Raw genomic sequence first — 26,550 nt, 5'->3', positions numbered from 1 at the left:
CAACTTAAAGGTGATCCCATCCATATTATTCAAGCTAAGTTGACTGAAATCTAAATAATTTTTTTAAAACATATATATTTATTTTAACAGCATGAAGGAAAAAGAATGGAACTCAAAACAACATTTTACTCTTGCAACAAACTTAAGATATGGAGAGGTAGGTGTAAGTCTAAAATTTCAATGTGAAACAGAATGCTTTGAGTTCATAATCTGAAATGGTGAAACACTGAATACTTCTGCATGTCATGGAGTCACACATCATGCAACAGGCACTTTGAATCAACTTGTCCATTGCCAAGCGAGTTAACAGTCTGGCCTAGTCCCATTTAGCTACAGATAAACAAGAAAATCTGCAGATGCTGGGGTCTCGTCCAGTACACAAAAGTGCTGGAGAAACTAGTAGTTCATGGAGCATCCATAGGAAGTAAAAGGCAGTCGATATTTCGGGCCTGAGCCCTTCCTCAGCAGAGACAAAATTCAAGCAGATGCTTAAATGAAAAGGTGGAGTGAGGGGAAAGGCAAGGAGCACAGACTAACTGGTAAGAGATAATAGGTGGATACAAGTGGAAAGGTAGAAGAGAAAGCTGAGGTGATTGGGAGAGGGGAGAGGGATAAGAAAGATGGCTCTTTGATAGGATAAGGGAAGGAAGGGAATGTGAGTAGGACGAAGAGAGATAGAAGGATCGGAAGAGAGAGAGGCTAGCGGAGAGGGTTTATGGAAATTGGGTGTCAATATTGATGCTGTCTGGTTGCAGAGTGCCAAGACAGAATTTAATGTGTTGTCCCTCCAATTTCTGGCTGGTCTGAAGTTCACAGTACATGGATAGACATTTCAGTATAGCAATGGTGTGTGGAATTAAAGTGGGTAGCCACTGGGACGTCCTTATTGCAGTGGACAAAGCAAAAGTGCTCAATGAAGCAATCTCTCAGTCTGTGTCCAGTCTCCTTGCTGTCGAGGAGGTCACATGGGCAGTACTAGATGCAGTAAATGACTCCTACAGATTCACAAGTGCAGTGTTTGGGGCTCCACATTGTAAGGGATGAAGCCTAAGTGCAATTGTAGCACTTCTTTCAATCACAGGAGTAGGTGAATAGAAATTTCATTTGCAAAAGCTTGCTGAGGTTTTCTCAGGTGTTTAAAAAATATTGCTGTTGATTCGGTGTCTTTATCATTTCACCCTAATTTTAATTCAATTCTAACCATTCAGAATAAAATGTAAATATACTAGAAAATGTACACATTGTGGTGGCACACATCTCTTGTAGCGAACCGGTCCCACTTGTATCGCCGCGCTGGCAGGGCAGCTGCAGGAAGATGGTGCCGTCGGGGCTTATTGTTTACCTCGTGGCTTAGGCCACAGCTCACGCCCCAGGCAACATGATGATATCACCGCCGTGCAGGGCAAAACTCCCACTGGCCTTAAAGGAGTGTGCATGAAATACAAATAAACAGTTCAACTGAAACCTCCACCGTGTCCTGCGGTGTGTTTCTGTATGTGTAGCAGCTGCTACATTGGTGACCCTGCAGAGCCCAGATGTTATCTTGTCTCCAACCATGGATTCATCGGCGATCAGCACTGTCTCCATGAATCTCCCCCCCCTCCCCCCCCACTTTGGACCCATCAATCTTGCACATGGTTCGGGCAGGCGGAGGCGCAGTTTCATCTTAGACAGATCATCTCTTACTCCTCGACGTGCCATGTGGTGAGAGCCTTTGATGAAGAAACCGCGGCCAGAGTGGACATGATCCACGATCCTCCAGAGGAAGGCAAGTATGTTGCCCTCAAAGCCCGCCTCCTCGGCACCTTCAGTCTCTCCCGTTGGCAGTGTGCGGCCAAGCTGATGCACCTCGATGGCCTGGGGGACCATGGTTGAAATGCTCGCACTGGCAGAAGGCCACAAACCCTGTCTGATGTTTGAGCAAGCCTTCCTGGAACAAATGCCGGAAGACATCCAGCTCCTACTAGCGGACAAGGACTTCTCCAACCCCTGGAAGGTCGCAGCCCACGCTGAAATGCTGTAGAGAACCAAATGGGAGAACAAGGCCGCCATGAATCAGGTCACTCGCCCTGGACCCCGCCGTCCACAGCCCGCCCCCAGGCAGAAACCGGAAGAGCACCAAACCACCTGGTGTTTCTACCACCAATGCTGGGTAGCCCAAGCCCGCAAATGCCGACATCCCTGCTCATACCAGGGAAATGATCAGGCCAGCCGCCGCTGTTGGCTACTGTGGCTGGCCACTCGAACAGCCTCTTGCACGTGGTCGACAAGACCAATGGACAGCGTTTCCTGGTGTACACTGGAGCGGAGTTAAAGCATGCTTCCCCTGACCACCCTCAAATCCCGCACAAGAGCATGAGCCTGACCCTGTGGGCAGCGAATAGCACTGACATCTGGAGCATTCAGGTACACCTCGGGCCAGACATGTACTGCTGGAAGTTCCTGCTAGCCACCAAGGCACTGCGCTGCTGGGAGCCGACTTCCTCTGGGCACATAGCCTGCTGGTCGACCTGAAAGGCAAGAGACTCGTACATGCCCGCACCTTCCAGACCCTCCAACTCGAGTCGACCAACACATGCGGCCCAGGGATAACCACCATCTGCACCCCCCAGAAATGAGTTCTCCACCATCCTACAGCCATAATTCATTGCCATCATGCCTCAGCCTGGCGTCCACCACCACATCGCCACACAGGGCCTTCCACACCAAGGCCAAACGACTGCTGCCGGAGAAGTTGCAGCTCACAAAAGAGTTCTTTCACCTCCAGGAACTCGGCATATCCGCAGGTCAGACAGTCCTTGGGCCTCTCCCCTGCACATGATCCCAAAGGACTCTGGGGGTTGGCGCCCATGTGGGGACTACCACTGGCTTAATGGCACAAACATGCCTGACCGATACCCCATCCCCCATATACAGAACTTCACGGCCAACCTGCATGGTGCCAGGGATTTTTCGAAGGTCGACTTGGTGAGGGGCTACCACCCTTACACCCAGATGATAGTGGCAAAACTGCCATCATCACCCCATTTGGCCTTTTCAAAATCCTGTGGATGCCTTTTGGCCTGAAGAATGCAGCCCAAACGTTCCAGCGGTTTATAGACACAGTGGATAGAGACCTGGACTTGGTGTTCATCTATCTCGACGATATTCTCATAACCAGTCGAGATCACAATGAGCACAAGACGTATCTCCGCACACTGTTCGCCCGCCTGGCAGAATTTGGCCTCATTGTCAATGTGGCCAAATGCCAGTTTGGGAAGGAGTCGCTACAGTTTCTGGGCTATACCATCACCTCGGATGGGGCAGCACCATCACAGGAAAGGTCAAGGCCATACAGCAGTTCCTCAAGCTGGACACCCTCTACCACTGCTTCATCCCAGGGGCCGCCTGTATAATGCGCCTACTGTTTGTCCTGATCTCAGTGAAACAAAAGACCCTCAAGTGGACGAAGGAGGCCGAAACAGCTTTCGCCCAAACCATAGCCACCCTCGCTAGCACCACTCTACTGACCTACCCACGGCCCGACACCCACACAGCACTCTTGGCGTCCGCCACAGCCATTGGGGGCGTCCTCGAGCAAGAAGTCAATGGACAGTGGCCCCCGCTAGCATTCTTCAGCCGGCACCTCCGACCTCCTGAGCTGAAATACAGTGCCTTCGACAGGGAGCTCCTGGCCCTATTCCTCTCTATCAGACACTTCTGCTACTTTCTGGAGGGCAGGTCTTTCACCACTTTCATGGACCATAAGCCACTCACTCAGGCCTTCGCCATGGCAAAGAACCCTTGGTCAGTGCGCCAGCAGCGGCACCTTTCCTACATCTCGGAGTTCACCACCGAGATTCGACACCAAGCGGGTAAGGACAATGTCGTTGCTGATGCGCTCTGCAGACCCACCATCCACAACTTGTCCTTTGGCCTGAACTACACCCAATTAACTCAGGCCCAGATGCAGGCCTTCTGAACTGCCATCACTGGCCTGTGCCTCGAGGACCTGAAGCTATCGGGCAGCCACAACATGATACTGTGCGACGTCTCGACTGGCTCGCCGTAGCCAGTAGTACACCCGCAATGGAGGCAGGAGGAATTCCAGATGGTTCACGACCTGGCCTACCCCTCCGTCAAGATCTCAGTACGTATGGTGGTGGAACGTTTCATCTGGCACGGATTGAAAAATCAAGTGGCCCCCATACAACATTTCGACATGCCAGCCAGAAGGTTCGACCATATCCACATCGACATAGTGGGCCCCCTACTGGTGTCCAGGGACACCCGCTACCTCCTGACTGTGGTCGACCGGATGATGAGGTGGTCGGAGCTATCCCCATCAGAAACACTTCTGCTGAGTCCTGCGCCAGACCCCTGCTCGCTAACTGAGTCGCCTGGTTTGGTGTCCAGCCCATATGACCAGCGACAGGGGCACCCAGTTCACCTCAGGCCTCTGGGCGCAACTGCCAAACTGCCTGGTGATCAAGTTCCACCACACCACAGCTTATCATCCCCAGGCGAACGGACTCATGGAATGCTTCCCTCGGCACATCAAGGCGGCTTTCATGGCATGGCTGAAAGGACCTAATTGGACAGACAAACTGCCATGGGTCCTGTTTGGCATTCGAACAGCTCCGAAGGAGGTCCTCCAGGTTTCATCTGTGGAACTCATCTACGGTGCACCATTGTCGCTGCCAGGAGAGTTCTTCGGGGCAGGTGCAGAATCCGAAGGTGAGAACCTCTGCAACAGGCTCGCCTTGCTGGCACTCCCATCACCAACCCACCATGGCAGACACCCAGCAAACATTCCCAAGGAGCTGGCCTCAGCGGAGTTCATGTTCGTCTGGCATGGCCTGCACCCTACCCCCCTGCAGTGCCCATACGAGGGCCCATACAAGGTCCTACACCGGTCGGGAAAGACTTTTACCCTGGACATTGGGGGCAGGGAGGAGTTATTCACGATCGACAGTCTGAAATCAGCGTACGTGGACTTAGATCAACCCGTGAGGACGGCCCAACTTAAGTGAAGGGGTCGGCCGCCCAAGTGGCGAGATGCGTAAGCCAGTTCTGGGGGGGTGAGGATTGTGTGCTGGCGCACATCTCTAGTAGCAAACCGGCCCCGCTTGTATCACCGCGCCGGCGGGGCTTACTGATTACCTCATTGCTTAGGCCACAGCTCGCGTCCTGGGCAACGTGATGACGTCACCGCCGTGCAGGGCGGAACCCCTATTGGCCTTAAAGGGGGATGCGCGCAAAATTCAAATAAACATTTCAACTGAAACTTCCACCGTGTCCTGTGGTGCGTTTCTATGTGTGTAGCAGCCGCAATAACACCATTTTTTCCAAACAGTATTTTGCCTCAATTCACATTTAGTAATTTATTTTTCTGATTGTATTTTTATTTGTCTTTTGAATGAGGTGATGAATATTCTTTTCCTTTTTTATCCTAGACTTCTCCTGTAATACATTCAAATTCTGTGGAATATGTTTCGAACAATTTGAATTCTTCAACAGATAAATTCAGTGGATTTCCATTGACAAATTCTTGGTCCTCTGCGAAAAACTGCCCTTTAGAAGAAAATCTACACACAAAATTCTTGACTGTGTGGGGGCCATCCAATGACAATCAGGAACTCTTTCAGGTTTTAAGGCCATTATAGATGCTTTTTTTGATATTTTTATTAATTGTCACTGATTTCAATATTCTAAGCATTTTCATTGTTAACAGGAAAGATAGCTACCCCATGTCATGAAAAGAAATGCTGTTGGAATAGAAATTCTAGATCTATGTAAATTAAACATTCAGATCAAAATGCTTGCTACTGTGCATTGAGATGCACATGGGATTAATCAGACCCAATTAATTGTCAGTAAAACACATTATTCAGAACCTTTATTTGTTTTCATTGCTCTCTTCTCCCATAAGCACTCATTCTTTGTAGGAACATTTCTTGAAGCTACTGCAAGTCTATGGACCACTTTTTACTGTAATGACAGTAACATTACAGTGGAACCCTATTATAATGCAATAGTTGGGGTCCAAAAAATCGCATCCCAATAAAGTGGGGTCGCGCTAAATCGGCATTGTTTACAATATATACATCGATTGTGGCAGCAACCCCAACCCCCCCCCCCCCCTTCCCCCCCCCACCCCTCCACCTTGTTCACCGTAGCACTCACCTTCCCTGTTCACAGCAGCACTCACTCCCCACCCTGCTCGTGGCAGTCTCAACCCCCTGTTCATGGCAGCACTCCAATTCGGGGCAGTACACACCACATCCCCACACCCTTCATCCATGCAATGAATTCCCCACCAAGATAAACATTATTTTATTTACCTTAATCATTAAGACATGCCATTTCTAAACATCCACTGCGCCGCAGGGTGGCCATCTCTGGTACTGCATCATTTAAATGGGCTCGCTTAACGTCCAATCTCAAAGAGAGGAACACAGACGTTAAGCGACACATACCATAATGACTCATCGCTTTATATCTGAATTTGTGTTTATTCTGGGCACTTTAAATCAGAGTGCAATAAAAAATGGGTGGTAAATGTTTATGAGTTAATTGGCCATGGAGGCAGGAATAATGCAGATTAATCCTGCCTTCAACTAACAAGTTGCTTCAATTCTCAAAAACAAAATAATAATGGTAGTCCTGTTCTGTTTCCTTCTGAACTCCGAGACGTGGAGGTCATTTGTAGTCATCTACCGGCATCTCATTTGTGACTAGACAAGGATGGAAAAAAAATGAATATTATTCTTTAGCTGAATACAAATTTTACTGAATAATTCTTCGAATTAATTGAGCGATAAAGTCACTTCATTGACTATTTCTTTTCCATTTGATGTAATTATTGCTCATCCTCATTCCCCTGCGAAGATGATAGGAGAAAAGTGGCTAATGATAACACTTTAGAGGAGACTAAAGTCATTCACAAAGAGACTAGAAGGCAACATTGATTAGACGCCAGGAATCTTAACATCTAATCCATGAAGGATTTCTATGAACTCAAGTATATGCCCAACTCTAGTAACTTTTATGGTCATTTTAATTTTCTATTTTTAGGCCTCAAAATATTGTGGCTCTCAAATAATGGACCTTATCAGTGTTGTAGGAAAATTTGTATTTGAAATTCAGAATATTCTAAAAGCAAAAAGACATTTTTGTATAAAATTTACAGGAACATTTTGTTCAAGATGGCATGACCCGAAGAACTAAGGTCAACGAACATGCTGGTCTTAACGACCATGAAAATTTGGTGACAAGTCGTACAAGTTTACCTGAAACATCGGATGCCAGGTCTGTATGAATAGTGATATGGAACAAGTCCTTGGAAGTCACACCATTATACATCAGTAGTCTACAGGCCAAACATATTGGAAAGTGTGAGAAACAGAAGTACCTTCACAGAATTTGCTCGAGACAAAAATTGAGAACAAAGAACTTTTATTATACAACAATGCAAAGTTGGGTGCTTCCCCTTACCCTGGGAATACACACAGATACTGGGGCTGACCCAACTTTTATACATTTCATTTCAGTACAGAGATACCTTCCCCCCAACATTCTTCTGCCTCCTGGATTGGTTTAGCATTAGGTAATTCTGCCCACGTGGATTCTAACTTCTTATCAGTTTATGTGTCTTCCTGCAAACTTGTTAGCCAGAGAAGTATCATGTCTTTGTTCTTCACTCATTAATCAATCCCTAAGACTTGCTAAAGCTATCTACTTGTTATCCTGTTTTGAAGATCCTTAGTCTATTACACTTTTACAACCCTTCCTCTCATTCCAGCATCCCTTCACCCTGATTTAACCCATAATACTTAATGTCTAATGAGCACTTGCTTGACTCCTCACATTCCAGTATCCCTTCACCTTAAATGAACCCATAATACTTAATCTCTAATGAGCACTTGCTTGACTCCTCACATTCCAGTATCCCTTCACCTTAAGTTAACCCATAATACTTTATTCTTAATTGGCACTTGCTTGACTCCTAACATTCCAGTATCCCTTCACCTTAAGTTAACCCATAATACTTTATTCTTAATTGGCACTTGCTTCCAGTATCTCTGGACTCCTAACATTCCAGTATCCCTCACAAAAGCTTGTTTTTTAACAAGCAAAATTTCAAAGGAAATTAGCTTTTCAATTAGAAGGGTATTTTTGGTGGTCATGATGTCTTCCATGAAAATGGTAACTTAGCCATAGGTAGCTGCATGATTGCTGTTTTTACAAGGGACTGAGATTGAAAACTAATTGAGTGACCCATATTGGCAACTGAGGAAGGAAAAGGATGTCTGCAAGTTGCCTATAAAAATGTGAATTGTTGGAGTTCCAGAGCATGGGAACAGGCCCTTCAATCCAACCTGTTCATGCTGACCAAGCTTGTCTCATTTGGCCCATATTCCTCTAACCTTGCCTATTCAAATATGAAAGTCTGCAGACGCTGTGATTATAGTAAAACGCCGAAATGCTGGGGGCACTCAGGAGGTCTTGCACCATCCATAGGAGGTAAAGGTATATGACCAGTGTTTTTGGCCTATCCTTTAAGATAGAATCTTGGCCACTTTTTTTTTCATATGTATCGGACAATATCCTTTGAATGTATCAGTGCTGATCACCTCAACCTCTGTCGTAGGAACAACTAAATGGGGTGTGCATGAAAGTGCTGGAGCCCGGAACTGCAATGCAAATTGAATGCCAATTTGGGTTTTTGTGTTTCCAAATTTCACAGAGCCATTATTGTGGAATGGCCCCCCCGCCCCGCCCCAGTAGAATAACAAGCATATTTGAAACCTGTACATTGTGAATCACAGAATGATACAACACAAAAAAAAAGTCACGCCAATGTTTTGCTGAGGAGTTTTCTTTCAACCCAATTCCTCTGCATTTTCCAGGCACTTTGAGAAAAATTTTCACCTTTATTTTTATCCATTTAGCTCTCAAAAGCGCAATACTTTCCTTCCTTATATGGTCTCTGGCTCTTTCTTCTGCCAAGCCCAAACAAATTTTAAATTATGGATTTGAATCAGTATTTTGGTGCTGAACATGTTTTCTATGGAGATTGCAGATTTTTGGAAATGAATGTAACTGGTGTCATTCGAAGATGTTAAGAAGTGGAAAAAATATAACAAATCTGTATTATTATAAATTATTATAAAGGGAGCCAGTATTTTAATGTCATTAATATTTTAATCCTTTAATTTTAGGATGTTGCAAAGTTCCTTGATAGAAAATGCAATTCATCATTTAAATAATGATGAAGAATATGTTTCCTTTTCTATGCAAGAGGCTGTTTCCTTACCACAGAACATTGCAACACAACTTGCAACTACCAGTAAGAAAATGACTTCTTATGGCAGAGATTTTCTTCCAGCTCAGTGCCACAGCATTGAGAGGATCCAACCAATGCATAGGTTTATCTGTCAGGAGAAATACATGCAAAGCCCTTTAATACCAATTAAAAGTGATTCTGATATAAATGTTCCTTGTAATAGAAAGGATATATCTCCAACATCAGATGAGAATAATCAGATTGTTGCTAAAGATACAATAAATGAATGTATTTTTACAAAGCCAAAATCCAGCTCATTTCAAGAAGCAATTGAGAAAGATTTTAGTGGAAATAATTTACTTGCTAAGCACTTTCAGGAAAACAGCTCAGAGGAGTTCAGCATTCAGAAAAATATTGTAGAGTCTGAGGAAACTTCAAGACACTTACACCACAGAAGAAAAGGTAGGCATTGTGAAGCACCATTTTGCAGACTTTTTTTTGAAGCTAGTTGCTTATACGTTCAGACCTCAATGGTTTTGTATTTCAAGGATGGTGCAGAGGTGTTGACCTTCCTGCCTACTGCACTTGGTTAAGTGTGGTAAACCACTGTATGTACATTTTTATCTGTTTGGGCACACCCATTGGCCAACTGTACCTGTGGCTCCTCCCACAGGCTCCAGAATAAAGGTGACTGTTCCACATCCCCCTCCCCAATGCAGAACAGTTGAGCAGCATGGATGTGCCTTTGTTTTAAAGCTAATAAAAGCCTATCATTTTTTGTAGTCAGTGATGGTGCATCAATTTTATTAGCTTTAGTTTTATAATGCAGCAGATCCTGAAGCCAGAGAAGCTGGAGATCAACCCTCAATCACATGAGGCATCGACCAACTTTGAACTCTGGCTACGCTGTGTCGAGTTATTCCACTGTGTGGTCAGAGTCCACCAAATTACAGGTACTGGACTCCTGGTGTACTCTATAATCAGGGACGTCATATCATTAGGCCATGGACATTCTAAAGGGTCAGTCCCTACGAAAGATTAACGGTCTCCATCTGGCATCTCCTAGTCACCCAAAAGCAGCGACCCGAGAGTCAAACGGCGAGTTCCTCCGGGCTTTGCAAACCCTCAGAAGGGCCTGTGAATGTAAGGCTGTGACGCTACAGAGTACACGGAAGACCTGATCAGGGATGCCTATGGTGCAGGGATCAGGTCGAACTACATTTGCCAAAGATTATTGGGTCAATGGGAGCTCAATCTGCTGAAAGCAGTTCAGCTGGCAGGTACACTGGAAATAGCCCTCCAGAATATGGAGGCCTACTCAACCAACAATGCGGCCATCTTGTGGTTGCCCCATGCACCACTATCTTGTGACCCACTACCACCCCCTCACCCTGCCTTCTATCACGACTGCCAGGTTCAGTCAATGACCCAACCATGGCCACTCTACTCCAGGAGCACCCGAAATACTATTTCTGCAGGTTGGCCAAGCACTCGAGGAAACACTGCCCAGTGAAAGACACGGTCTGCTCTAGCTGCAGGAAGAAGAGACACTACACTAAGGTGTGTAGACCTAAACCCCTTCCCAGCAGCGCCGCATGCAGATCATGAGGACTACCATCCTGGATGCCACCATCACTGGGAACTAGCAGTGCTACATGCGGGTCGCAGGGACTCCCATCTTGAGTGCAATCCTCGAGATTCATCAGCACTGTGCACGGACCGTGTTCTTTTGTCCATTGTGGCAGTGTAGCCTACAGTGTTTTTTATTGATCCACTCTTTTTATTCTTGCACTACCTGCCATACTACAATACATACTACAATACATACTGCCATACTACACTACAATACATCTTGGACACTGCTATCTTCCAAATCAGCACACCATCTGTCCACAGAAGCGACAAGCAAAGCTCCAACACTGGCCTCCATCACACTCGACCAAGACAGTCCACATCAACTCGCCAGGTCAATGATGGACATTCAGGTAAATGGCCATGTGATGAGTTTCATTCATCCCAACGCGGTGCAGCGCTACTCCCCCATGGTATGGCCAGTAAACCAAAAGGTCTCCTTGGCCTCAAGGTCACATACAGCATATGTCCATGGCTGCTGCGTCATGACTCTGACAGTGCAGGGTACAGAATATAAAGACTAAACTTTTGATGATGCTACAGCTCTGCGCTTCCATGCTACTAGGACTTGATTTTCAATATCACCTTAAAAGTGTGACAATGGAACTCGATGGACCCCATCCATCCCTCGAATCGCCCACTGTGCTCCACCCACCTTTCAGCCCCTCCCCATCGCACCCAGCCAGCAACCCAGTCGCTCATCATGCACGATCTGCAAACTCTCCATGCGCAAAATCACCCCTCCACCATTATTCACATTGCCACCAAAAGTAGGAGATACAGGGCCTTTGGGCGGAGGTGCAACAGATACTTAATGAGGGGATCATTGAGTGCAGCACCGTCCTTGAGAAATGGGGAGAAGAACAGGATGGTCATCGACAACAGTCAGACTATTAATAGGTACATACAAGTAGACGCATACCCCTCCCCCGAATATCCGATATGGTGAACCAAATTGCACAGTATCAGGTCTTTTCTACCATCAACGTGAAATCCGCATATCATCAGGTCCCTATCCGCCCAGAGGACCACCAATATACTTGGTTCGAGGTGAATGGCCACCTCTACAACTTCCTATGGGTCCCCTTGGGTGTCACCGATGATTCTCAGTCTTCCAGTGGGAGATGGACCACATGGTAGATCAGTACAAGCTGCAGGCCACATTCCCATATCTCGACAACACCACCATCTGTGGGCCATGACCTGCAGGACCACAACACCAACCTTCAAAAATTTATTGAAACTGCCAAACTCCTCAATCTCATGTACAATAAGGCCAAGTGCATATTTTGCACTACCCACCTTGCCATCCTTGGCTGTATCGATGAGAATGGTCATTGGTCCAGATCCTGGCCACATGAGCCTATTTCTGGAACTCCCACTCCCCCACAGCCTTAAGGCCCTAAAAAGGTGCCTGGGCATTTTCTCCTACTATGCTCAGTGGGTCTCTAACTATGCAGACAAGGTCCTCCCCCTTGTCAAATCCACCTCTTTCCCTCTGATACAAGAGGCCTGTGCAGCCTTCAGCCGCATCAAGGCAGATATTGCCAAGGCCACAATGCACACGCTGGACTAACCAGGCAGGCAGACCTGTTGCTTTCTTTTCCATTCCCTCCAGGGCCCCAAAATGCAACACTCCTCTGTCGAGAAGGAAGCCAAACCCATTGTCGAGGCACTATGGCACTAGAGACACAACCTGGCCGGTAAACGATTCACCCTGCTAACTGACCAATAGGCTGTTGCATTCATGTTCAATAATCAGAATGACAAGAAATTGAGGTGGAGAATCAAACTGTCCACATACAATGACAATATCCTGTTCCAGCCCAGGAAACTTAATGAGCCTTCTGACACCCTGTCTTGTGGAACCTGTGCCAGCAAACATATTGACCACTGCCACGAGGTTCTTCCACTTCATCAAAGCCCACAATCTGCCATACTCCATTGAAGATCAGGTCAATGACCAAAAACTCCCAGGTCTGCGCAGAGTGCAAACCACACTTCTACTGGCAAGAAAGAGCACAATTGATAAAGGCCACCCACCCCTTTGAATGCCAAAGTGTCAACTTCAAAGGACCCCTGCCTTTCATGGACTGCAATGTGTACTTCCTCAATGTTATTGATGAATACTCCTGTTTTCCATTTGCCATCCCCTGCTCTGACATGATAGCTTCCACAGCCATCAAGGCCCTGCACAGTCTCTTCACTCTCTTCGGCTTCCCCAGCTATATTCATAGTGATTAGGGGTCCTCTTTCATGAGCAACAAGTTGTGCCAGTACCTGCTGACCAGAGGCATTGCATGAGCCGAACCACCAGAGAATGGGCAAATAGGAGGAGATAATGCCATGGTCTGGAAGGCCATCCTCCTAGCCCTACATTCTAGGGGCCTTCCAATCTCCCTCTGGGAGGAGGACCTCCCAGAGGCGCTCCACTTTATCAGGTCTCTCCTATGTACTGCTTTGAATGCCACACTGCATGAACGTATGTTTTCATTTCCCAGGAAGTCTGTGACTGGGACCATGCTGCTGGGGCCAGTGCTACTCCGGAAATGTGAGGAGCCATAAGTCAAAAGGGTCCACCTCCTCCACACCAACCCCCAAAATGCCTACATGACGTACCCTGATGGGCATGAGGACACTTGTCTCTGTGATTTGGTGCCCTCAGCGGCTCTGGAGACTTTTACTGATTACTCCACACCATGATGCACAAGGGATATGGCACATTATCTCACCCCAACAGAGGAAATGCCAGACTCATTGCTGCATACCCAGCAGCCCAACGCCGATGATGACACAGGCCTCCCAGACTGCCCAGGACCGTGCAAACACAGCCTTAAAAAATCAAGGGTGAATGTGGTAAAAGCACTGCTTGTCTATATATGTTTGGGCACCCCCTTTGGCCGACTGTACCCGTGGCTCTTCCCACAGGCTCCAGAATAAAGATGACTGTTCCACACCCCCCTCCCAAGTCGAGCAGCATGGATGTGCCTTTGTTCCAAAGCTAATAAAAGCCTTCCGGTTTGTTCAACTTCAGTTTTTTGGAGTCATTGTTGGTGGACCAATAAGAAATCCCTGAACTTGTGTGTTGAATTGCTTCACGGTTGCAAGTTTTGCAGAAAACTTGCAGAAATGAGGTCTTGGAGACAAGAAACATTAATGTGAAAATGTGTGTGGAATGTGGGTATATGGGACTTGTTCTGAAGCTGAATGGGTTTTCACATCCTTTATTAATTCAAGCAGTGATTAACAGTAAACAAGCAATCCTTACTAATCAGAACACAATTCATTATTAATCAATTGATCATTTATTTTTGCAGTGTTCAATGATTCACTTGAAAGCAGTCAATCTCCCAGTTATTCTCCAAAAGAAACAGAGAGTTGCTGTAGTGCATTTTCTGATTTGGTGCGTATGTAGAAGTATCATCTGTTGTTAATTGACAATTATTTTCATCTAATCATAGTGATAGTCCACTGTGTTATGTAAAAAAAACAATGGCTAGGTGCAATATTCATGTTATTGAATTGTTTATTGTTAAATATACCAAGATACAGTGAAAGACTGTTTTGTGTGTGAGCTAAACAAGTCTACTTCTGTATTGCACAGCAAATAGTGAAGAATAATAAGTGTGACATTTTAAAAAAAGTATAGCCTACATTGGACAAAATAATAGTGTAATTTTGAAATGTTAGCTAACAGTGCAAGGCATCATCTTTTTGTAATGGGAAGTCCATTCAAAGATCTGACAACAAAAGATAAACAGTCCTTTAATCTGCATGCATCAAACTCGTGTACCTTCTGCTTGAATGTAAAGGGGTAGAAGAGTATGTGATTAAGATGGGATGTGTCTTTTAATATGTTGGCTGCTTCCTAAGGCAGCAGGAGGTGATGGCAATTTATGTGAGGTCTTGGGCTGTGTTCACCTCGCTGCAGTTTCTTGCAGTCTTGTGTTGAGCAGTTCCCATACTAAGTTTTGTTGCATCTAGATAGCATAATTTCTGTGGTGCATCTATAAAAAAATGTTAAAGGACATTGCGACACTGAATTTTCATAAATGCTTTTGAGAAAGTACAAATGTCGGAGTGCTTTCTTAACCATCGCATGGACCAGGACAGGTTATTTGTGATATTTAGTCTAAAAAAATTTAGTTTTTTTGGACTAAAAAACTCCATTGAGGATATCTACAAGTTGGTGTCTTAAAAAAGCAGCCTCTATCCTCAAGGACCCCCACCACCCAGGCCATGCCCTCTTCACTCTGCCACAATTGGGAGAAAGGTACAGGGGACTAAATACGAGCACTCGTCGGCACAAGGACAGCTTCTTCCCCACTGCCATCCGATTTCTGAATAATTAATGAGAAGAGACACTGCCTTACTTTAAGTGCACTACTATTTTTATTTTATTGTTGTAAGGTGGTTCATAATATGAATATTTGCACAATAATGCTGCCGCAAAACACCTAATTTCAGGACTTGTCCATGCCAAAAAAATTCTGATTCTGGTTAGTTGTCCACCATCCATCCACACTTCAGCACTGTTCATAGACAGGGGAATGTGCTCCACACTGGTTTCTGAAGTCAATGACCAGTTCCTTCATTGAGGGAGAGGTTGTTATCCTAATTCTCTTATCATATTCTATCTCTATCCCATACTCCATCTCACATTATTTGAGATATTCTTCAACAATTGTGTCATCTGAAAACTTTTAGATGGAGTTGAAGCAGTATTTGTCACAGTAATTCTCACATCGAGACCAATGAATGGTGATTTGAAAAGACATTCATAAGAGTACAAGAAAACGAGTAGAAACAGGAGTTGGCAATTTGGTCTCTCATGCCTGTTCCACCATTTATTGATTGTGGCTGATCTTTTACCCAATTGCTTGCTAGACCTGCATGTTAAGGGCAGCATGGTTTACACGAGTACAGATCCAGAAACTCAAGGTTCGAATTTGCACATTCTCCCCTTGATCTGTGAGTTTTTATTAAAAAAAGGTGCTCTGGTTTCCTCTCACCAAAATGTTTGGGGTTGGTGAGTTAATTTGGTGTAACAGGGCCTTCTACCGCGCTGTAATCATTGAAATTTTTAAAAATCCATCTTTCAATCATTGATGTGCAAAGACGTGAAGGAAACTGAACATCATTTTTCAATCACTTCCCATTTAAAAGAAAATATATTTTTAATCAAATGGATTATCTGTTTATTCCATTTGTAAATTCTTGCACACTCATTTAGCCAGCTAAACTACTCCTGAAGCCTTTTGGCACCCTCCTAACAGCCAACACTGTTCACAAAATTGAATAGATCATACTTAATCTCTTCATTCCATATCAATATATTGATCGTGCACATTTGAGTCACAAGGAGACAGCTTCTCAACCTGTAAACTTACCTACCAGTATTTATTAATTTTTGGTCATTTATAAAATACTGTACATCTAATTTTGTTAAATGTCTTATGCAGATAGATTAATAATGAAAGATCTGCATTGAGAAATTCCTATGACTGTAAGATTAAAAAAAACCCCAAGAACCTGATATCCTGCACCTTAGAGTTCTGAAGTTGTGAATGAATGGACAGCTTCCAAATGTCATTTTCTGTATTTTATTAAAGCTCCTTTTAAAATCTAAATATACCAGATCTACATCTTTCACCTTTATCTATTTTGATGATTACCAAAATTTATGAAACATTATTTCCTTTCATAAAGCAGTGTTTATCCTGCCAAACTACACCATTACCCCTTAATGATAGTGGAAAATACTGAAATTGATCTGGTTAACTGTTCAATGGCTCTTGTTTTCTTTCTACAATCAATTTTCAAATCTGTGGAAATAATTTTGACATTTTGGAGGATGACAGATTGAGTAGCCTCAAATGTTCAGTTTCCATCCTTGATACTGTGCAGCCTTCTCGAAAAGCAACATTATAAAGATATTAATCTATTTGCACACATACGAGGAAGGCTGATGACATGATCAGTGATGGTTATGAGTGAGAGCAGGGTGAAAAAAAGAGCATTCACAGTTGCTTTACAGAATGTGCATTGCAGATTTTTGATTTTGGAGATTGGCACACAACACAATGAATTATTGTTATTAGAACAATTGTTTCACACTAGAGGGAAGGAAGAATGTGGTGCTAACATTTATGACAATTTATTGGAATTATGGAAGTTATCCCCTCGTCAAGGACAGGAATTCTCAACTCCAAGAATTTATGTCCTAAAGTCTTCAATAAATTGTGGGAAAATGTATGTCATAAGTAAAAAAAAAAGATGCTGATTTATTCGATTTCACTGTGCTTGATCTCACATGGGGATATTGGCAGTTGTCAGTCATCATCTTCCAGAAACTTAACCATAAAATTCTTTACCATGATGCAGCATTTGACATTGTTTGTCGATTACAATCAAAAGGAATCATGTGATTTTGATTAATTAGTTTTCTTTTTCCAGTCCGAATTAGATGGTCAAAATGTGCAATTATATGCTTCAGTTATCAACAAAGATTGTGTACAGAAAAAACTTCTTGGTGACAAGCCTGTTGGAGAAAACTTTAAAGTCCAAAGTGTACCATTTAATGAAAGCTCCAGAGAAAACAGTACAAGGAAGTCAAGTATAGTTGATGATGAACAGAAGGAAAATCAATGTGTATCATCTTCAATGCATTACCTATCAGAGACTTGTGACTTTCAGCAAGATATTGTGCAAACTAAACCATTTCAGGGTCAAGATGCTTGGACGCAGACTGAATCTTCAGTGACAGATGTTGGATGGTCAGATGTTGCGATACAGTGCAACTTTGCAAATGCTGCAGAGGGTAGTTTTTTAAGCAAATCAGTGTGGAATTGAACCAAAATGATCTTGTGCAAACCACTAGGGGTCACTCCAGCCCATTAAATAAATAAAGACATTTACTGTTGGGAGAGAACCCCATTGAAGATTTGAATTTTGCCTATCAGATGGAAAAATGACACAAAATATTAAAGCCAAATGTGAAAACAGTAGTGGTTTGATCTTGATCTGAGTAGTTGCAGTACTTTGGAAATGCAAAATCCAGACTTTCAACAGATAAAGGAAATATTGTGATCTGAAAATTAAATTTGCAACTTTCTTGGCATTCAGAGTGCAATAAGACAACAGAAGATTTAACAAGTAATATCTCAAATAAATAAAATTTTACCTTTCAAGACAGACCCAAGGGACAGAAATTGTTCAATTTCACTATGCTCATTGGTACTTTGGGAGATGACAATTCTCTGTCCAAGTAATTTTCTTGAAGCTTTCAGCCACTAATGCACTTAAAAACTTAATGCTGCAAGTCATGAAGGTGGTTGTTTTGGTTTAACTTTTCCTGAGTTATTTTGATACAAAACAACTTGGTCACTGATAGCTTTGTGGGCAAACTGGTTGCCTTCTATAGCAGTTATACGGACCAGATAGATCCCAGTTTGAACCTTAGCCCAAATTAAATACAGAGTCAAATGTTAGTTAATTTCAGTTTTATCCATATCTGGTTAAAGTTTTCATGGATAAAAGGATTTTTCATGAATCGAAAACAAATTGCAAGGAGCACATTGGTCAGTGAGAAAAATAGTTCATATTTCGGGTCATCTAAATTGAAAAAGTAAACTGCAACTGTTAAGCTGCAGAGGAAGAGGTGCCAAGTCAGCACTTGGTCTATCCCCCTTCTTCAGAAACTTAATGCAGTTTTTCTCATTTTCCATCTGGTCATTGACCATGAATGTTGACTGTTTTTCCTCTCTATAGATCAAATTAAACCTGAACATTTCTGGCATTTTCAATATCTGTTTCAACTAGGCATCTAAAAGCTTTTTTAAAAAAAACGGAGTTATCTTGACAGGATCTTAATATGCTAGTGGAATCTAGATTTGGAATTGCTTGAGAAAGGGTGCTGATGTCTCTTAATGTATTATGAGCCTCTGCTTTCTGAAGCAAGGCGATTGGGAGAAAAATAAATGTATTTTCATCTGGTCTACATCATCCAGCTGCCATTTCTTTCCAGTAAATAGTTACTGCTTCCTTAACAGATAAATCTTATGTATATTGGCTACTTATGCTCTTAATTTCAGTTGGTGGAGAATGTTTTTTATATTCCTTTATTTTCACCCAATTGTTTTTAAACAATTACATAAAACCCTCTGTCAGGGCCTGCATTGCATGCGTTCATTGTTTTCAGCACGACACACTTGTTCACCTGCATCATTCTCAGACATTGATTTACTATATAATACTGTGTACAGTTCTTATGTGGTACCTCTCAGTGTAGCCTCCAAGTGCTGATCAGGTCTGCATGTGTCCCTTCAAACACCACTCATTCTTTGAACTTTGAGCATGATCTTTTTAAAGAAAAACTGAGTTTACAGTGCACTAAGGTAATACTAAGTTCTTAAAATGTAGGACTTCAGGGGATCATCACATGAACTGAGTTCAAAGAAAAATCTGCAGAAAGTTAGATCAACTAGATAGTAAAGATGTGGAATCTTTGTAATGCAATAGATACAGGTGGGCAGGAAAATGTCATTCATCAGTTATCATGCAGTTGCGTCAATGGTGTCTGATAGACTCTTGAAGCAGAAAGTAAATTTTAACACTGGAATCTAGAAGACAAATTAAATAGGTTGAATTTTGGAAGGAAGCAAAATTAGACTTACCTGGGTATTTCAATTGGTTACATGACTTCAAGAAAATCATACTTCCTGAAGTTTTGATGTTGCACCCATCTAAGCCAGTTACAGAAAAGGATGGTAAATTTCCAGGTGTCATCCAGGTGTTTTATTTGGTTTGAAGCCATTGCATCCAATAATACATATTAAATCTATTAGTAAATGGACTTGGTCTTTCTCATGAAGCAAATTGCACACCTGCTGGTTTTTGAATTGAAGTGAAATTTTCTAAATGGTGGATTTCACAGCAAAAATTCTCAAAATATTTCGTTTGGAGAGGAAATGTATAATCAACATGAATGTGAATATTGCAAACTTAGGAAAATTATTTTTCAACATATTTGCATTTGTCATTTCAAAAGTGTGGAATCTTATTCATCACAGTGCTGACATTGTGATGTTTGCATTGAAGTCTTCAGTACCAAATTAAATTTGAAGATAACACAAAGTGGCTGATCAATTAACATTTATTTTTTTTCCTTGACTGCTCATTTATTAGTCAACAATTTAATAACTAGACCTATATAATTTTATAGAAAGCATAACTATTAAAACATGTACAGTAACATTAACAAATCTGACATTAATATACAAATATTTCAGATTTTAATAAAGTTTAGATCTCCTGGACAATGTAGGTAACCCCCCCAATATCCACTTTAAAAATTGAATACTGTATCAGAATTGCCAAGGTATCTAAATATTGCATCTCATAATGATCTTTCACGTATATAAAATTTATACGTATTCTTTGAATTAATCCTTAGATTTGAATTAATTTGTTTTGAATGTTGCAAGTTTTTATAATGTAGTAAAATTCAAATTGTTTAATAAATAGTGAATCATTTCGGGTAATATCAACTAGAATATTAAAAGCAAGAAAAACAGAAAAATAGATCCTGATTTTGATTATTAATCAGCTTCACTGGCGCATTAGCTTTAGTGTTAAATTGTGCTATATAAATGTTTATAAATATCTTTATTACTTACTTTGTAAACATTACATTCATCATTTTTTTGTTGGTTATGATCACAATTCTTTTCAAAGCAGTTTTGGAACTTTGCAATGATTACCTTGGTAATCCCAATATATTCAATCACCGACACAAAGTACTCTTTCCAAAAATATTTACTGTTAGACATCCCTCATTTAAAAATGGTCCCCTCAGATACATTTTACATACTATTTAAAAACGATTGCAGCATTTTTGAAGTTATATTCTGAATTGGGAGATGTGCACAGCTCCTTATAGTGCATTAAAACAAATTTTAAAAATAAATTTAGTCCTAATTTATGATATATATATATATATATATATGTAATTCTGCATGAAAAATATACACTTAATTCTGGAATAGTCTCTTTCAGGTATCAATATTACAATTAGTCAATTTATATTAATAAAGTAAACAGAACAATCTGTCACATATAGAAATATACTGTTCCAACACAATTATTTCACAATTTTGATTTTTATGTAATGAGAGACAGTTGGAATACTACCGTGAAAATGAAACATTGACTGAATCTTAAAATATGAAAATTGAAACCATTGTAGTCATTCAATAAGCACACTTTGTTTAACTTTGTCAAATTACGGTCTCGTAAATCTGCAAGCAAATTTACTTCACCTGTTACTTTAAATAACTTGCTAATGCACACCTATTAGTTCATGTCTTCACTTATCGTGACAATGTCACTGATAAAACAATTCTTTTTCTATTTTCGGCAATTAGTGACCTGAGGCACTTTCTTAATAGCTATAGCAATATCGCAAAGTGTAACACTTTCCTTGGTACTTTCTTTGTTAATTTCAGGACACCTTGTCAGAATTTTAACTGACCTCCACAACTGAGAGAGAGAAAGAGAGAGTTTATGTGCACACATAGCAAATGAAAAAGTGGATGAATGTTGATATCACAGGGGAGAATCATTGGAGACACCCATTCCATTAGTCTGGGGCTCCAAGTTAGAGAGGGGTAAAGATCATCCCAATGTACCAAACTGTAACTCATAATTCTCATCAAGGTATTCATTATTATAAGGAATGACTGCAACCTGAAAGTAAGCATACTACATTTTAGGGACCAGAACGAAAACAAAATGAAGTTATTCTGACAGATGATGTGAAATAGTGTTTTTGCAATTTGTAACATTTATCAGTGTTTGTGTTCTTGTTTTATCTAACATGGACTTTTTATACATTGCAAACCACGGAGTTCTAGTACACATTATGTTCTGGGTGCATTATAAAACAATAACACATACATTGTTACTTCACACTGCAATGCATTTTTTTAAATGCTGCAGACAAACCATAATTTAGCAAATTAAGTAGGTGCGTACTGATGTACTGAAGTAACAGATTTAATATAAATTAAGTGGACGTTCAATTTGGTATGAATGTTTCCCTTCTGTGTTTAAGCACAGAAATCAAATAATATTTGGTTTTCATTGATATCTTTTAAACAAGTGCTGCATAATATTTTAGCGCACTAATTCAAACTTGATTCTTCTGCATGTTTTATTAAAAAAAACCCTTTGCCTCAAGATGTGGTGGCTACATTTTATTCCAAAAGAATGGACTTTTTTTCACATATACTTATTTATGGGGAAATAGTTTTCACCACAGGAGGGTCCAAACTCTCTTTGGTTACAATGATACTTATAGATGGCTCTCCACTATTTATATCAAAATAGGAATCTTTGAATTAGATTAGAGAAAATATTTGCCAAAAAATTCCCTTATCCAATTTTTTTCTGTTTTATCTTCTCCAGTTCCCACACAAAAAAATGATAACATGATCTATCATTAAAAACTGAAAATCAAAGACCATATGTTTGCCACTTAAAATTACAAATGGCCCCCCCACAAGCACATGTTAAAATAAACAAGGAAACTTGAAAAACAATTGTGCAACAAAGCCCCGTGTAGTATTCTTAAGTCAAAATTTATAATCCTGTGTTTTGGAATAAGTTAAATTGATTTGTGACTCAAAAGGTTGAAATGCATGTGACATGTGCATTATGTTTAATTGTTAAAGATTATACTTTGCAAGACTTGAGATGAACAGGATGCAGAGAAGTCTTGAAAGTTACTAAAAACAGTTCATAATGGGTGTCAAAATAATTATTCCACATGCAAATCCTTTTTTGAACTTTGTCAGTGGTGTTGGGTACCAGATAGAGATATATTTTCTATCCATAATTATTACCCTTTTAAACAATGCTTTTAATATTCCTTTCAAAGTTATTTCCCAAGAAATTTAGGCCTGATATAATTATCCAACATGCCAGTTAAGGAGGTTCCTCAAGAACTTTGTATCTGATAGCAAGAGTGTGTGCAAGATGGCAAAGAGTGATGTTGCTTGTGAGAATATTCAACTTCTTAGTTGATCTGAAGAAATAAAAATGTTTGCCACAAGACAAAATGAGTGGAAACATCCTGCATGATACAAACCATCTTGAATACACACCACCACCACACTACTTAGAATACTTTGTTAAGTATAACACATCAGAATACCAAAGCAGTTGTATTTTTTTTAAAAGATCATCGTTTTTGAATAAAAAGATAGGATAATGCCTATTTGCTACATCTTTTTATCTACATCACAATGACAGATGCAGAACAGACTCAGCAGTAAGTGCTGTCCGTAGGTGATTCAGAATACTTTTGATTGCCCACCTGTATACCATACAATGCCATCTTCATTTTCAGCTCTTTGAACAAGTGGACTAGAGGCTATAAAACAAAAATACAATGGTTTACAATGGCTACTGGACTTGGAGAAATTAAAAATTATGATTTAAAAAAAAAAATGAAGCAGCAGTATCCCAAGTGCAGAATCAGACACCAAGCAAGAAGCAGGGTAGATGGACACCAATAATCCTTGATTCTCAAGAGCAATCATAAAAGACACCACAGCTGATCATTCTACATCAGAAGTATCATTATCAGAAAGATGATAATTGCTTCCTTTCACCCGAATGTATTCAATGTGCCGACCTTCATCAGAATCCATGAGGCCACACGTGCATAGACGGTTCTCGAATAAGCTTTCAATTTCCTCTAGCTTTACTCCTTTAGTTTCTGGAAGGCAGCCATATATGAAAAACAAACCTACGCTAGCTAGTCCAGAATACAAGAAGAAAACACCTGCAATAGAAAAGTCAGAATATGTTTAGTCATTAACATGACCTTTCATAGGAAATTAGTGAATAGAGGCGAATTACAAAGAGTTTATTGAAATAATTTTACTCAGTGACAAAGAATCAATAAAAACACCTGACAGGGGTGAAAAGATTTCTACGTTCCAGTGAATCAAAAGCAAAAAAAAAGTTTAAGATGGAGAAATTTACTGAATTATTGAAATCTTAGTAAATTCTGAAGGTTTTCATGTTTTGTAAATGCATTAAATTTATATTAAACCCACACTGATACTGTAAATAAACAGCCTTTTAAGAATAACATTTTGCATTGATTACTCAGTTGATTAGGGTACAAAACACAAAAAAAATCTACTCTTTTGTTTAAAAAGAAATAAAATTTTATAATGATCAATTGGAGACTGCCGATTCAAATAATGCAAATTGGATCAAAACAAAAGCTCTGGGGTTAAGACTTTCTAGTAGTAAATAATCCTATTCAAATGACTTTACATCTGCTACCTAAATGGAAAAATAATTGGAACAGTTCTAATTAGGCTAAATCTTAGATTAAGGGAGAGATTATCACATACATTCCAACAATATATCATCTTCCAGTCGCATCAAAACACACTACATAGTAATTGAGCAGATTATATTCAAGCTCTGAATTTGCATTCTATTGAGTTCAATTAATTTCAGGCAGAATATCATGTGCTGACATACTGTATAAATGTGTTTAGTATCATCAATTATTGGTCGATGGTATCCTTGAAAATCCTGCCAACTTTCCTCTGCAACATTTGGTCCAGTGAACTTTAAATATGAAATTCTGTTAAAATTGTGCTCAAATTAAATTTCAACAATGATCAAATAAAAATTTTAAAAAGGAAATTAATCGCCTACCATAATATGAGAGATACTCTGCCAAATGTAAAAATGTCACTGATACAAGGACATTGAAAATCCAGTTGACTCCAGAAGACATTGCATTCCCTGTACTTCTTGCCCACATTGGATAAATTTCAGAATTTACTGTCCAAGGCATTGAACCCATTCCTAAAAAAGGTCCAAAATTAAGTTATTTTCAGATATGAATCTTCCCTTATAATGGATGATCATTTCTTGTCAAAATAATCCAAGGTGAAGGCTGCTCACAAGTATTCATGCAAATTCAACAGATTACTGATTTGCCATTAACTACGAGAATCTACAAGTTGCCTTTCACATAATGATGAAATTACACAGTGCTGGTTTGGCCATAACTGAATATCGACTTTGGAACCAGGCACCATACTTCAGGAGGACCGTGAAGACTTTAGAGGGTGTAGAAGATTTTTGTTGGAATAATTCCAAGGAAGTGAGGTTTTGGACAGGATGGAAAGGATTTGTTGATCTTCAAACTCAGATTCAAGCAAACCTGAAAGAGGTATTTTAAATCATGAACGATCTCGATAGAGTAAACCAAAAAAAGATTCCATTGTTAGTGCTGTCAAGAATCAAAAAACAATGAATGAAATTGACTGGCAAAAGACAAAAAGTCAGGAAAACATGTTTTTTTTAATATATATGTATACAAGTGGTTGGCACATGGTATGCAGTTTTGGAAGAGTAGATATAGATTAAATCATGATGTTCTAAAGATAACTAATTAAATACAAGAAAAATGTGTAACGATGGGAAAGTGGGAAGGATAACTGGAAATGGTAGGTTTTCCCTTGCATGGAGATTGCAGAGAATCAGTAGCCTAAATGGGTTCCCTCATGTTGAGGCCTTTAATTCTATGCTGACCATTTGCCACTCAAAAATAGTACTTCAATAATTCTTGAATGGAACAAATGCTGGGAAGTTTCTGTACCATTTTTAAATGACATAAAGTTAATTATTACCAAACAATCTCACTGGTATTGAGGCACAAACTATTTTAATTTGGGGGTAATTTTTGGAAATTTTTTTTCACCCATTTAATTTATTTTATTTGACTTTGATATTGTTATTCTAACTTGCTTGGTTCATACTTTATCCTCTTCCATTTATTATTGCTTCAGTCAGACTACATATTGCTCATTCTCTTATGCAAATCCCAAACCCTCTGCATAAATTGCTGAGGAGTGATTTCTCATCCCCCTTTCCCACTAAATAATTTTCAGTCCAAGCACTTCAGAAATTGTACAGGTGAAGGCAATTTGCATTATCTCTGAATGGCTCATAATTCATTAACTGGCTATTGGTTATTTTTGCTTGTTTCTCTAACGAAAGACATTGAAATCATGTGGCTTGGTCAACAAAGGTAAAAAAAAGCATCTTAAAAACAAGAGCAGAGCTAATCTCCATCAGTTAAAAATTGTCACGAAATAGCAAGCAAAATGCAGGACTCCAAAAGGCAATCTCTTTTATGTATTCTTTTCCCAAGAATCAAGCTTCATTGGCACAGAATTTGCGAAAAGAATAACTGATGCTATCAAAGTTCACTTTTATAACATAAAATTTGATAGCAAATTCTGGTGCAATGACACAGAAGTACAAAGACTGTTGACAAATATGTTGTTTTATCCAGAGCATTGCCACTGTCCCAGCTGATAAAGCCATCAAGAACAGTGAGAGTGTGAGAATCTAATCACCATCAAACAATATACCTAGTCTTCAATTTTTGATACATGCATGCTTTGATATTGGAAACTTAAAAATAAAATCTGCCTGCTTTCTCCACTTTTCAATCCTACCTGCCTTTCTCAATCTTTGTTTTCATTTTTTGTTTATTCAAATCTAATTTTTATTTTTTGATTTTGAGATTATTCCTGAATGGGGATTCC

At 40.6% G+C, this 26,550-nt stretch overlaps 2 protein-coding genes across 7 annotated transcripts in view; one reads left to right on the top strand and one right to left on the bottom strand.

Annotated features, from left to right (window-relative positions):
- The window catches only part of LOC138749013 (regulator of DNA class I crossover intermediates 1), a 37,769-nt gene extending 17,672 nt beyond the window's left edge, over positions 1 to 20,097 (top strand). Inside the window, exons 5-10 of the mRNA XM_069910031.1 lie at positions 91 to 157; positions 5,436 to 5,627; positions 7,172 to 7,290; positions 9,204 to 9,730; positions 14,218 to 14,303; positions 17,357 to 20,097. Coding sequence (XP_069766132.1) covers positions 91 to 157; positions 5,436 to 5,627; positions 7,172 to 7,290; positions 9,204 to 9,730; positions 14,218 to 14,303; positions 17,357 to 17,752 — 1,387 coding nt within the window. The 3' untranslated portion in view covers positions 17,753 to 20,097. The remainder of the gene's footprint in view (positions 1 to 90; positions 158 to 5,435; positions 5,628 to 7,171; positions 7,291 to 9,203; positions 9,731 to 14,217; positions 14,304 to 17,356) is intronic.
- The window catches only part of LOC138749012 (proton myo-inositol cotransporter-like), an 80,188-nt gene continuing 73,674 nt past the window's right edge, over positions 20,037 to 26,550 (bottom strand). The window contains exons 9-12 of one of the 6 annotated variants that reach the window (XM_069910028.1): positions 24,644 to 24,796; positions 23,598 to 23,747; positions 23,277 to 23,333; positions 20,037 to 22,985 (exon numbers count right to left, since the gene is read on the bottom strand). In XM_069910028.1, the coding sequence (XP_069766129.1) occupies positions 22,969 to 22,985; positions 23,277 to 23,333; positions 23,598 to 23,747; positions 24,644 to 24,796 (377 nt within the window). In that variant the 3' untranslated portion in view covers positions 20,037 to 22,968. Of the gene's footprint in view, positions 23,748 to 24,643; positions 24,797 to 26,550 lie in introns of all 6 variants that reach the window. The other 5 variants (XR_011348366.1, XM_069910026.1, XM_069910030.1 and 2 more) reach the window with 5 other exon arrangements.

The sequence above is a fragment of the Narcine bancroftii genome, chromosome 13, assembly GCF_036971445.1.
Source record: "Narcine bancroftii isolate sNarBan1 chromosome 13, sNarBan1.hap1, whole genome shotgun sequence".
Classification (NCBI taxonomy): Eukaryota; Metazoa; Chordata; class Chondrichthyes; order Torpediniformes; family Narcinidae; genus Narcine; species Narcine bancroftii.
The sequence above is the reverse complement of the archived record's forward strand: the minus strand, read 5'-3'. Positions and strand labels throughout refer to the sequence as shown.